The sequence below is a fragment of the Trematomus bernacchii genome, unplaced genomic scaffold, assembly GCF_902827165.1.
Source record: "Trematomus bernacchii unplaced genomic scaffold, fTreBer1.1, whole genome shotgun sequence".
Classification (NCBI taxonomy): domain Eukaryota; kingdom Metazoa; phylum Chordata; class Actinopteri; order Perciformes; family Nototheniidae; genus Trematomus; species Trematomus bernacchii.
In genome coordinates this window covers 20893013-20907377 of record NW_022987720.1, presented here as the reverse complement: position 1 = coordinate 20907377, position 14365 = coordinate 20893013, and the positions used below count along the sequence as shown (strand labels likewise).

Sequence of the window (14365 nt, the reverse complement as noted above, 5' to 3'; positions counted from 1 at the left end):
AAAGACAAAAAATAAAAAAATCTAACCTATCCTACCTTAAAAATCGTATCCTCTTTCATCACAAGTGACGTTTTAAAGGTCACTGCTAAAGCTTGCATGATGCAGTCCATCATCAGGACCAGAGCTGGAGTCAGAGCATCTCTCACACCGCTGCTGGAGAGTTTACCTTTCCCTTAAAAAACTGTTCTAGTTCTGGCAATACATCATTTATTTACTTGCTAAATTAATAATAAGCAATGTACTGCCTATGACATAGAATTTCGTTTTTAGTTTCGGATTTGTTGTAAATTCGGCTTGGAGAATAATATATGAAATTCCCCTATTAAAATGTACAATAAACAATTTATATATTTATTTAATACATGATCCTGTACAATGATGGTGGAATAGTCACAATAAAAACAGTATGTTATATCTGAAGATAGAACAGCAGCAGTGTTCTTGTAAACAACCATTTCTTTGTTCCCTTTTAACACTTTCATTTTGTCAAATTATGTTGATAAAAATGTATCTGTAATAATGTAATGTTTTTTTGATGAGCGCTCAAAAGCAGTGATGTGGGAAATTCAAATTCACCTCGACTCATTTTTATGTATCTGCATTATTAGTAACAAAGGTTTACAAAACTGATGTAAAAAATACAGGTATATACAGGTAAAAAAAAGCCATTAAAGACTTGAAAAATATATATATTTACAATACATCAAACTATCAGCAGCAAATTTAGGCTTTCAAGAAAACAGGAAATGTCAAAATGATAGCTCCCTTTGATTGATGTCGTCACATTTTGTCTGTAACTGCTCCTTACAAAGCAGTTCTTGGATAAAGAGGTAGCATAGCGTAAGGTGCATCGCCGGGTCTGGGATGGTTGGGACAATGCAAAAAAATGCAGCTGATCTTTCAGCAACAATGAACAATGCCAAGGCTCCCTATGGTTCTTGGGTAATAGAGTTCAGTGCATCAGAGAGCCCATTGGACTGTAAACACCTTTGACATGGACAAGGCCAGGTTGGTCACTGTTAGAACCTGCGGGAAGTGAAAGAAAAAACATAGCTTTATTTGGTAAAAAGACATTAGGCAATAGGCATAATGAGTCAATTGGGAGGAGTCACAGATAATTTACCTTGGTGTCACTGCGGTACATGAAATCCCTGACTTGTTCCCCATTGGCTAACACGTATAGGGGTGGGGAGGGAACCCCGAAAACCTGCAGCCCTCCAAGAACCAGACCATCCAGAGCCCCATTAAGCCTGAGGGGATCACTCACCACCTGACACTGAAGACATTAAAGGTGGGGTAGGTAAGTTTGAGAAACCGGCTCAAGATCACTAGAATTTGAAAATACACAACCGGAGAAAATCTGCCACTTCCTTATAGAGCCCCTCCTCCAACACACACGAACGCGCACATGACCAATGAGGGCACGAGATAAGTTTGTGCACAGATGGAAGGCTGACAGGCAGGTAGGCCATCCAGTTATTTTAGCCGGGCCGGCTAAAATGATTGGTCGTGCTTTTTACAGTACTACGGCTTCCACAGATGACATTTTTTTATGGATTTTTTGTCAAAGCACTTAAGATATTCATTGCTATCGGGATGTTAAGAGCGTTCCATGGAATATAACAAAAAGTGTATCTCGAGACGGTTTCTCAAACTTACCTACCCCACCTTTAAGGACATTATTTTGTAGTTTTAGTCTAAGTATATTAGATCAAAGTAATGTCAAGAATTGAGTTGAGTCCCTTCAGTAAAGACAATTTTGTGTCAAGTAGTGGTGCAGTAAAATGCAAACTATTTGCTCATCAGCTTTCCCAATGCAAATACCACTCGTTCCTTTCCTACCTGTCCAGCCATGAAGATAACGTAACAATAATTTCCCGTTTCAAAGGTGTCGAGACTGTCCCCGTCATCCCAGAACAAGTCTCCCTGGGCCCAGCCTCCTGCTGATAGCGCCACCGTCAGGAAGAAAGGGTTTCTGCGAGAGGCTGCCGTTGTCAAAGCAGGCTCCTTCACAACAAAAGGCAGAGCAAAGAAAACAAGAAAGCTAGTACAAACAAACAAAATGTGCTCTTCTCTCCAAAGTGTTTCAGCTAGTTTTCAGCTTTAGGAAGTCAGTCAGAACACATGACAGTTATAGTTGCCATTTGATCATAGGCGCCATGTCACAGCCTAAAGTCTAAGGTGACTTGTTTGAATACAGGGTTCACAATTGTCTTTACAAAAATGAAAATGTTCAATGATTAAATTATCTTATTGTATGTTACATAAGCCTCAAACTGTATTCTGCTAAAGAGAAGGCCAATTATGAACAGGAATTCAAGCTCTTGTTTAATCAGTTTTCATTTTTTCCCACTTGGTTTATTAACAATTCATCCACAAAATGTGTAATAAACTGCATGTTGGCACCCACCTGCTGGGGGATTATATGTCCTTCCCTCACATGGACGTTGATGGTGTCCAGGGGGGCTGCCAGGAGCAGGTACTGACCCTTACTGTAGAAAGGCTGACCCTAGAGGGCACAACACACACATACAATTAAAGCTTGAAATACTGAGGACACTTGCAAAAGACAGGGTAGTACAACACTAAAACCATACGTTTTATAATCGCTTCTTTATTTAATATAACATTATACCGTTACTTTCCTTTCACAAAATGAACCAGGACACTAACAATAAGGAAGATCTTGGATATATTAATGAGAACTGTTTTGTTAAATCATACCATGTAAAATCATTTTAAAACAAGTTTAAATTGTCATTTTAAATGCAAGGTTCTTCAAGTGTGCTGAAAGTATCTCAGTATTTATTTTAATCTGCTTTTTACCTCACTGTTCTAATCCTTTAGTTTTATAAAAAGCCTTCTACGGTTGCAAACTAGCAGTCTCTCTGAACACTATGTTATCGGATACCTGTTTAAAGTCTGTCTCTGTTCCTATCAAATAAACCATAAATAATAAATAAATGACCCGATCCAGAAAGGAAAAAGGCAAACACTTAAGTCATGTGTTACTACAGAAAACCTCAAACATGGTCTTTGACAGTACACAAACAACAAATGCATTGAAGTTGAGCTCACATTGTGCAGGCTGTACCAAGTGGCAGGGGGCAGGTAAGCAGCCAGCTCTTCTGCCCCCCGCTCTAAGACTGGGCTGATGAGAAGGGAACTCCCCCAAAGGAACTGTCGGTCTATGGTCTGACAGTTAGGGTCAGTGGGAAACCTAAGGAGGTAGACAAGGAAGAAAGAGAAAGATAATGTTATAGAAACTGAACCATGTTGTCTTATGTTGACAATAGGGAATCCAGAGGAGAAGACACATACTCCACGAAGAGTGGCCTGGCTACAGTGTCAGCAGAGGTGTGTGCATGATGGAAGAGTGTGTAGAGGAAAGGTAGAAGGGAGTAACGAAGGTTCAATGCACTCCGCATGGCTGCCTGGGCCTTCTGCCCAAACACATAGGGCTCCTGAGGCTGGGGGACACATAGAAACACACAGACAATGAGAAGATATAGAGTTACATCTATTCATAATACATGAAACTGATGGACTGCTCTAGACACAGTGCAAACACATTCAAGGCAAACTCTGACATCTTTAAAAACATTTAACATAAACAAAGTACACTAAAGTTAACTTAATGATTTGATGGTGTTTTTATGAATTGTCCTGTTTCCAGAAAAACCGCTCTATAAATAAAAAAATGCATTAATGAAGCACACCAGTTAACAAACAGATATAAACATAGACTGCGAACAAAAGCAGTGTCTCTGTCTCACAGCGTTTGGCTTGTCATTGTGGTTCCTCATAAATGGGTAGAAGGCCCCGAGCTGCATCCAGCGTACACACAATTCCTCAGTGGTGTTCCCGCCAAAACCACAGATGTCCGCCCCCACGAGGGGAACCCCGAACAGGCCGAAGTGCAGCACAGCTAGAGGGGGAATAGGTTCAAAAGGTCAATCAAAAACAATTAATCCGTGACTACATTATTATTACATGTTACTTGTTAGACGCTTTTATCCAAAGCGATTTACATACTCAATACTGTGGACAATCCCCACAGGAGCAATTTGGGGTGAAGTGTCTCAGGGACACAACGACATGCTGACTGCAGTGGGGTTTGAACCTGTGACCCCCTGATCCCAACACCAAGGCTCTATCCACTGCGCCACACGCCCCCCATCAAAAAAGATTTAAAAATAATGTCTACAAAATACAGATCCCCCATACAGCCTAAATCCCACTAAATAATCACATGCATGCTTACATCAGTGACAGTGTAACAACACAATTGAATGACTTTTCAAAAGCTACATGTCCTCACCAGGGATGGAGTATCGGAGCTGCTCCCAGTCACTCCGGACGTCTCCTGTCCACACTCCAGAGAAGCGTCCGATGCCAGGGAAGGAGGAGCGAGACAGGACGAAGGGTCTCTTTCCTCGTACCTTCATGAGAGCGCTGCAGATGGCAACCATTACCGGGATGAATACAGAACCAAAAACAAAAGACATGGCCTAAATATTCTTTGGTGACCTCCAATATATGTCTTTCAATTGTTATATGCATGTTCTCAAAGAAAGGCTGTCTTTCTATTCATTTTAAACAAGCTAAACAAATACTCTGGCGACCATGCAAGTGCAGTTTGAATTTGAATGAGCTATAGCTTTAGCTCTACTAAAAGATAAAACATGAATAACGATCTTTTCAATTTGTCAAGATATTACCTTTTTTGTTAAATGTGTCAACACTGTCCTTTTAGAGCAGATGTCTTCCATAAAATGGCCATTATTACCCTTTTTGCTGCTATTCCCGTACTGTGTAACTCAAAGAGAAATAACAAAGTGGAAAAATTGGTTTTGTGCCCTAAACCTGCATTTCTTTAAATAGCCAGCAGGGGGCAACGCCTCTCTTTGCAAAAAGAAGTCAATGAGATAAAATAACCCACTTGAATTATTACCCCAGGAAACATATTAAACACGAGTTAAAAATCTTAAAAAGCTAGTTTCACACTGATACAAGATTAACATACTTCATACTGTTGTACATTTAGTAAATGAGAGGTAATTAGATTATAAAGAGGATGGCAAATGTGTGATTGAAAATCCATTACCTCAAGGTTCTTGTGTTGTTTTGTCCTATAACCTTTAGCCTGTCAGTGTGTTTTTAGCTATTGAGAGTTAAATATGACTTAACAAATTCATTTTCAGCTTCATCCTCTTGTGTCGATAATGGTTTCAAAGACTACGATGGAGACGGCCACATGGATAGGTGGAGGCTTCAGAAACTGTAGTCAACAATCTAATGGGTGATGTTACAGTGACTCTGTCCCCTTGTCCTTTCCCTGCAAAACTAGCTCGTCAAAATGCATCAGCACCACTGCATGGTCTCACCTGTGAGTGGCAGAGGCCTCCGTCAGTCCGTACATGTTGTGCAGGTTGTAGTGAGTGGACAGCTTCTGCTGGGCCGACAGACAAATAGTTCTCGAGTTCAACTGGCCTCCAACAACCCCTGTTTGTATAAAAGTCAGGGAGACACACAATGAATGCAACATATTCTGCCATCAGTTATGCATTTATAGTTATTTGGATGGTGTCTTGTACAATATCTACACATCTACTTCAATGTATAAACTGACTACAAATGCCTTGAAAAGTGCTCTAAATAAAAATGTAATGAATTATTATTATTATTAAATGTAAATGTATAAAGTCTGTATTAATTTTCTGCTAGTAACACTGATCCAATACACTTACTTGGTGTGTAGGGCGGGTTCTCAAGGTCACTGTCAGGACAGCCCTCCACTGAGCCCTGCACAAAACTGGATGGTTCATTCATATCCTGGGCGGAGCACAGGGGAAATACAAGTTATTTTCTTTATGTGATTTTAAGGTGCACACAAACCAATCCACAAGATGCCTCTGAACAGAAAACCTGATATAACTGATGTCTAAGTGATAGTATCTGTGGCAAAATAAACGGTGCACTGTTTTGTTTAAAGAGGACATATTATACTACTATACTAGTATATATTCATACTTTGTGCCTCTACTGTGACATGTTGAGAAACTCCCTCTGGCATGAACTTTGGGATTTTAGCCTTTGCAGACTATTTACACGAACACAAAAACCTATATAACACACTACAGGAAAGGGAAACCCCAACAATCATACTAGGGCCCCTTTAAATACTCACAATCCATAGACCATCCACAGGAACTTTAGAATGAAAATCTCTGATGCAGTCCTCCCACCAGCGTCCGGTCTCTGGGTTGGTGAAGTCGGGGAAGGCTGTGGGGCCTGGCCAAACCTAGATACACAATACATACATCTGCATGACATACACACATCAAAATGGGACAGAAAAACCATACATCCCCAGAAAAAAGTCTAACCTTCCCTATCAGGATTTGTCCTGTAGAATTTTTAATGAAGACGTCTCGTTTCAGCCCATCATCAAACGGTGGGTAAGTGCCAGGGGGGCTGCTGCTGCTGATCCCAGGGTCCTGAGACGGAAACAAACGCATGACTGACAAGTTAAGAACGTTTTGCTGCCATCTACTGAAAAATAACTGTAATCAGTAATGGTTACTTGTGCGTATATCGAGATTTTCACTATACCAAAACAATCAAAATAACTGATGCATGTGCTAAAGTATTGATTCATAGTTAAATCAGCATTAATAGTTGGTGAGTTATTTAAATTTAAATATGTCACACCAGGATAAGGATGTATTTCATGCCACTCTTATGGAACTCGTCAACCATCTGTGGGAGGTCTCCAAATCGCCACGGGTCAAATGTGAAAACCCTGCGTTTATTTGCATAGTCCAGATCATTCCACTGCACATCCTGGTGAAAAAAAAAGCAAAATAATCTCAATTGGAAGTCAGTATTGTCAGTATCTGAAGACGTTACAGCAGTTGGACTGATTAATTCAGTGATAATAATAATGTGAACATCATACTGTAAATTCACAGCTGTAATAATTACTCTAATTTAAGAAGGATTTACGAGTACTTTACCATGGGAAACTTAGCATTGTGCATGCGTTGAACAACATGCCGGGTTGTATTAGATGTCGTGTAACCCCAGCGACACAGATGAAAGCCCAACGACCAATAAGGAGGCATCATAGGATAGCCTGGTGATAGATACATGGTGACAGGTAAACACATTAAGTTGCCTACATCTACACATATATCTTGCTGGTGTGTGTATACACCTATTTTTGCCACCTGAAGATGTGTTTCTGAATGTGAACACTGTAAAGACGTACCAATGACCTGAAGGTACTGTCGTATAACACTTTGAGGATCAGGACCCACAAAAACGTAGAGGTCCAGGACTCCACCGATAGCCACCCAGGTGAGAGCGGGGGTCGGCTGCAACATCACCTCTGCAGAGACATTTGGAAAGATATTCAGCAATAATTATTATTCCTGAATTGTTTGGTATGGACCAAAAAGTGGCCATGGAACATGAACATTCAGATAGGTACCGATTGCATTGCTGTTGAGAAGGAAAGCTCCATGTGCCAAGCCATCATCCTCCTGGACTATGTAGAATGGGTGGGAGCCATAGAGGTTAGCATCAGCCTGTAGAGAAAGACAAGTGTCAACATTAACAACTTGATCACACAACAGACAAAGAGGGAGTAAATGACAAAAGCTTGACCCTCTACAACAGGGGTGTCCAAACTTTTTTCACCGAGGGCGGGCCACTCACTAGAGGTATATTGCCTCATAAGTTCAGTTATAAGTTAGCAAAATCAATCAAATGTAGGTAAATTATGCGTAGTGTTGTGAGTGTTGGCAGCTCATCCCTTAAAACAGAAGCCTCAGATTGATTATAATAAGGAGAAATAGGAAGGGTGTTGAAGCTTGTTATGTAAATAAGTCATTGGGCTTTTTTCTTATCAACTTAGATATGTTAGAAAATGTTTCCAACTTTAATTTACTGAATTTATTTGAAAAGTGGTCTTATTATCACATGAATACTACTGTGTAATATATTTTTACATTTATATTTCAGAAGTACAATATTAGACAAGCACAAGTTCCATTTGTGGGCCATATTCTATTATACTTTTTGAATTTGCTGAGGGCCGATTCAAAATGGTCCGCGGGCCGCATTTGGCCCCCGGGCTGTAGTTTAGTAGACACCCCTGCTCTACAAGGACAGCTTGATTTTCAAAACATCCAAATATTTAGAGATATTACAATGTATTATTAATTATAAAGGGGCCGATTATATTTGTGCTGGAAGAGGGTAAACTTTCCATTTCACCATCATTAGAGAAAAATAAACAAAGAAGAAATATATTATTTTCCTGTTTCAGAAGTTGCTTTTTCTTCTCTTGACCCCTTCAGACTTGTGTTTTGAACCACTGCAAAAGACTCACGTGGGGCGCCATGTCTCTATTCCAGAGAGTGACAGAGGTCCAGTTCAGGTCCAGGAGGAGGGGGGTGTAATGCTCCCCGAGGCCGGACACAAGGGAAGAGGCCAGCGTGGTGGACAGCTGCAGGTACTGGTCAGCAAACAGCAGAGGAGCCACCGTGGTATTCATGCTGGACAGGCGGGACACAGAGAACAAACACACATGCACTACATGAAAATCTTGATTAGGGAAAACACCTCGCTGCTCATTTTGTGCAGTTGTGTTACCCATTAGTGATAAGACTACATGAGATAAAAGAACCCTCTGTGACCCAGGCTCTCAATATAAATAGTGGAAATAAATACTCTCTCTGGTCACTATTAGGTATATCTTTATAATCTAATGGAAACAAATAGTTAATATATAGTTCAACATCAGCAAAGTACAACATAGGGCGCAACACACTAATGAAAGCGCACTGTGTTCCTTTGTTACAAATGATAGAAAACACAGACTTAGATAAATACTTAAATACGGTCAAATAAAAAAAATGATATTTACTGAAATGTATAAGGAAGTGATCATACTACATGTAGAAAATATGACTATAATGTTGGGAAAAGGTATAATATGACTAAGTATGAGTAAGTAAGACATTTATATTAATGATTAGTAAGGCTTTATTGACGGTTTCTAGACGGCAGCTATAAAATGCAAAAATATTAAAACAGAACAGAGATACTCACATCACCCTTCCATTCGATTTCCGGCGCACTATGAAGCCAAATGGCTCCGCCTGGTATTCAGTGGTATAGAGAACATCCTGGGTATCAGCTGGGCTCTGAGGAACACCAGCTGGGAGCTTAACCTCATATCGCTGAGATGATGGGTCCTTAAACTTGAGAGAAAACAAATATCATCAAAAAAAAATCCCAAGCAGAATTGTAGAGGGTCTAATCCCTTGACCTCATACATATTAATAAATAAATAAAGGTTATTATGGACTCACCCTTTATAACAAGCCTATCTTGGCATACAACACAAAACCACAAAATCATGTAAGCCAGATTCAGAGTGCCTTATAAACATTTTTAAACAATGCCAATTAATAACAAAGAATCAAAAAAGTATATACTAAAAAATACTATATAAAAATAGTTCACAATCAGATCTTTAGACCTTATTTTTCTACAACAAATCTAAAAATTACTCACACAAATGAATGTACTACATAATACTAGAGAAGTCCGGGTGGTAAAGATTCCATTTTGCTTTCTTTAGACAAAGTGAGAAAAATGTAAACAGATACAAAATTAAACAACCATACCTATATTTTCATATCTCATCCTATATATTTCACAACACAGCAATTTTTAAGGGTTTTGGTGAGACATTTCACGGAAAATCATAACCATATGTGTAATGCAAATGAAAAGTAAAACCCCTTTCCATGTTGCCTTTTTAAACTCAAACTACATTAGCCTACAGTCATCTATACTTAAGATGTAAATCAACCCTAGTGGGCACTGCAGCATGTCCATCATCTTATGTTTTACATGGACATTGGGTACTCACAGTGAGGTGTAAGCAGCCTGCAGCCTGCTCTGTCACTTCTAGGTGTAGAGTAGCAATGTCTTTGGGGAGATATGAAGGGGTGGCACGAGTCAGGGTGGCCTCCAGTCCTCGTGTGGTGGGGGTGAGGGGACCCATTTTGTAGCCAGGGTACAAACTGGGGTAGAAGCACCAAGGTGGTCCTGCAGAGTGAGGCAGGGGGGCATAGCAGCAGCCCCTCTCTCCACACTCTCTCTGGGTGAGCAGCCTGTCCCTGGCACAGTCAAACCGACTCTCTGGGGCCAGGGTGCATTTATCAGCTCTGGATATAACAGTCCTTGTTTCTACTGACTTGTTCTGTGGTTTTGCTGGATAATAATAACCAAGTACTGTATGTGCTTCAGTGTGCTGAGCAGAAACTGATCTAACCAGTCTGGTCTGATGGATAGACAAGTGGTTGATGTAAAAACATAAAAAGGCAAAGAGCAGCAGGAGCACAGCTGCAGTAAAGTGAGAAAGCAGACCCATACTCATCAGAGATGTGAGGCGACAGTGCACTCAGCTCTGCTGCTATACACACCTTGTGCACCGTATGGTGTAAATAACAGAGGTGGGGAAAGTATTTAGATCTTATACTTAAGTAAAAGTAGAAGTACCAGGGTGTAGGAATACTCTGTTACAAGTAAAAGTCCTGCATTCAAAATATAATTTCAGTAAAAGTACAAAACTATTAGCATCAAAATATACTTAAAGTACAGCAAGTAAAAGTACTCATTAAACAGATTGGCCCATTTCAGAATAATATAAATCATATGTTTTGATTATAATTATTGATGCATTAAGTTGTTATCAAAGCTGCGGTGGAGCTAGTTTGAATTACTTGTTATACTGCAGCTTGTGAATGTTACTCCATGTATGAATAAAGTGTTATTTAAGTGTTGATTATATTTCACGAAATCAATCAAAATCTGCAAAGTAACTAAATGTATTAAATTAATCTAGTGAAGTGAAAGTACAAGATTTGACTCTGAATTGTAGTGGGGTAGAAACAAAAAGTAGCAAATCATTTAAATACTTAAGTAAAGTACAAGAACCTCAACATTGTACTGAAGTACAGAACTTTAGTAAATCTACTCAGTCACTTTGCACCACTGGTAACTATTTAATAGTAGAGTAAGTTGTAACTATCACAGACAGCTGTCATGAATTTATAGTTTAACGATAATCACTTACACTCACAGTTGTGTTCATTTTGTGGGCGTTGAGCTGTTGCTCATTGGCTCTGTTAGCAGCTGGATTTGTTAGCTGTGAGCTAACAATTGTCTATCGAGCAGTAAATTCTATTTCGTATAAGGCTTCGCCCTCTAAGGCTATCGCTATTGGGTAATCCCACTGCACGTGTGCAGCACTGACAGACTTAATCCACGCCCACCTATGACGTGGGCCCCACCTACGGCCTCACTTCCGTATAAATAGGAAGTAGGCCCGACCATCTGCTCCCATTTTTCTTCAGCACTCCGTTGCAGAAGCACTGGCCCTCTGGCCCACAGACAGCGGAGAGAGGACGCTCTCGCTGCTGCGGCCGAGGATGATTAGCTAGTCCAGGAGTCTTACTCCGTGGACCAAGACCTTGATTTATGGGATCCGAGTGGCGGGCAGCAGTCAGGCGACTCCTTCCCTTCCATTCACGGATCACCATGGGGTTCCCCCGGCCCCATCCTCCCTCTCCTCCGGACGGGGGAGACAGGGCGGGGGCTCGGTGTCAGCCCGACATATGAGTTACGACCGGCTGTGGCTGGCTCGCTCCAGGGAGAAAGGAAGCGGCTTTACACAGACGATACAGGTAAGTACTGCCGGGGATGGGAGCACGCAAACGCGGCTCTCACTCCCCAGGTGTCGTGCACTCATTGTGTCCGTCTCCCTCTGGCCCACAGATGGTGGTTCCCCCGGCCCCATCCTCCCTCTCCTCCGGACGAGGGAGACTGTCAGCCCGACAGCCGAGCCTATGGGTTCGGCTGCCGGGCTGACACCGGGTCACCGGGTCCCTCTATCCGCCATCTCGGATCTGCCGTATAGGCGGTATTCTCCAGGAACTCCCGGAGATCATCGGAAAGGCAGCCGCCTAATGAGATCTCCCCGTTCCCCCGGTTCAGGAGAGCTCTCTTCCGGATGACATAAAAAAGCTGTATAAGCGGCTGCCTCATAGCCTATCGGTTATTAGGCAGCAGGGCTCGCGGCACAAACCGGCTGTCTTTAAAACCTGTCGGTTGATTAGACAGCACGGGCTTGTTTCCTATGTCACAGATATGCCTCCACACACCTCCGCTCATTCCTCAAGCGGGTTTGAGCGTGAACGCGCCTCAATGTCCGGTTTACGAGCCTTCTCTTAAACGGAGACATGATGAGAGCCGCTGTGCAATACAACGTGTGGAGGTGCATAAGCCAGCTAGGGTTAACCGGTCGGTTAACAGACAGCGGGGCTCGCCGTTTGAGCCGGCTGTAACCTGTCAGTTAGCAGGCAGCAGGGCTTGCGGCAGCAAGGCCCACCGGCTGCCCCTAACCTTTCGGTTATAGGCAGCATGGCTCGCTGCATAAATCTGCTGTCTTTAAAACCTATTGGTTTTTAGGCAGCTCGGTTTTTCTCCTCTGTCCCAGACCTACCTCCTACACACTGTTGTAATGAGCCCACGAGTGCCATTATTACAGTGTGGACAGCACTGCACACACCTCCGCTCATCCCTTAGGGGTGTTGAGCGTGAACGCACCTCAAGGTCCGGTTTACGAGCTTTCTCCTAAACGTGACATAAATGAGAGTCTGTGTGAAATGCAGCGTCTGGAGGACTCTGGCGTGGCTCGTCACCATGACAACCACAGCACATCCAGAGCAGGTTTGCGCGCTGAGTGGACGGCGCGTGTGTTCGATGGACAGAGGGAAGTACTGTAATATGCAGCAAGGCTCCCCGGTTAAGCCGGCTGCCAATATCCTATTGGTTACTTGGCAGCATGGCTCGCTGCTTAAGCCGGCTGGGTTTTTTAATTTATCAGTTAAAAAAACAGCAGGGCTTACTATTCAATTCGTCTACCTTAAACCGTACGGTGAAATAACATGTTTGTAGAAGAGTAAACACGGCTACAATACAACTACGGCAAGCATAGAAGGACAAAAAGTGCCAAAACCTCTGCTGCTAGATAAAGCCAGAAATCTAGGTGTAGTCATGGACTCTGACCTGAGTTTCAACAGTCACATTAAAACAGTTACTAAATCAGCCTACTATCACCTAAAGAACATATCTAGGATTAAAAGACTAATGTCACAGCAGGACTTGGAAAAACTTGTCCATGCTTTTATCTTCAGTAGACTCGACTACTGCAATGGTGTCTTTACAGGTATCACTAAAAAATCTATTAGAAAGCTGCAGCTAATTCAGAACGCCGCTGCTCAAGTCCTCACTGACACTAAGAAAGTGGATCACATCACTCCTGTTCTGAAGTCCTTACACTGGCTTCCTGTGTGTCAAAGAATAGATTTCAAAATATTGTTGCTGGTTTATAAAGCTTTGAATGGTTTAGGCCCAAAATACATGTCTGACCTACTGCTAAATTATGAACCATCCAGAACTCTCAGGTCTTCAGGGACTGGTCAGCTTTCTGTCCCCAGAGTCAGAACTAAACATGGAGAAGCAGCATTCAGTTATTATGCTCCAAATATCTGGAACAAACTCCCAGAAACCTGCAGGTCCGCTGCAACTCTTACTACTTTTAAATCCAGGCTGAAGACTTTTCTTTTTGCCGCTGCTTTTAATTGAACTATTCACATCTTAAACTGCACTGTAACTTTTATCCATGTATTTTTTCTTTTAATGTTTATTTTATTATCTTTTCTTTTTAATGACTGATTTTAAATGCCATTTTCTTAATGTCTTCCATTTTTGTAAAGCACTTTGAATTGCCTTGTGTTGAAAGGTGCTAAATAAACTTGCCTTGCCTTGCTAGAAACTTTTTTCGCTTTTATCTTTATGTGAATTAACAAAAGCGACATAAAACAAAAACGTTTCAAAAATGGAAAGAACATGCATAGGCTAAAACAACAAAAGCTATTATAGTTATTTGAATCAAGTGAAAACATTAATGTTGGTAGATTTTTATTATTATTTTTGGTTGTTTTGTGTTGTTGAATCAATCTAAAAAATGCTGTCTGAATCAACTTTATAATTCAGCCCTACTTTTTTTTTAAATAATTTGATTCTTATAAAAACGGAAATAAAATGTGCCTTTAGTCATTCATAAAACTGTTTGATGAACCAAAAACACTTGATGTGACAACAATCTGGTAACCATGCACAGTCAAATACAATTACATACTGTAGACAACCCCATGACTCTCCTCCACCTCAGACCCTCACTGGAGTTGATATTGCTGCCCAAACCTACATCTGGCAA

At 41.3% G+C, this 14365-nt stretch overlaps 1 protein-coding gene across 1 annotated transcript; it reads right to left on the bottom strand.

Annotated features, from left to right (window-relative positions):
• Positions 1-337: 337 nt before the first annotated feature.
• Positions 338-10609, bottom strand: LOC117492330 (lysosomal alpha-glucosidase-like). Its single transcript, XM_034142513.1, has 19 exons — positions 9950-10609; positions 9121-9272; positions 8399-8564; positions 7496-7592; positions 7274-7393; positions 7020-7138; positions 6715-6846; positions 6390-6500; positions 6191-6304; positions 5751-5835; positions 5388-5505; positions 4322-4455; positions 3777-3928; positions 3322-3470; positions 3079-3220; positions 2411-2509; positions 1843-2007; positions 1124-1276; positions 338-1026 (listed from the first exon to the last, which is right to left on the bottom strand). The coding sequence occupies exons 1-19, from the start codon at positions 10457-10459 to the stop codon at positions 961-963; spliced, it is 2784 nt and encodes a 927-aa protein (XP_033998404.1). The 5' UTR covers positions 10460-10609; the 3' UTR covers positions 338-960.
• Positions 10610-14365: the final 3756 nt, after the last annotated feature.

Excerpts from the sequence above, each read along its gene's own strand:
- LOC117492330 (XM_034142513.1), bottom strand. The coding sequence starts at position 10,459 with ATGAGTATGGGTCTGCTTTCTCACTTTACTGCAGCTGTGCTCCTGCTG. Across the intron at positions 6,501-6,714 it reads TGAAATACATCCTTATCCTG|GACCCTGGGATCAGCAGCAG; the intron begins GTGTGACATATT and ends TTTCCGTCTCAG. Across the intron at positions 5,836-6,190 it reads CTGTGGATGGTCTATGGATT|GATATGAATGAACCATCCAG; the intron begins GTGAGTATTTAA and ends TGCTCCGCCCAG.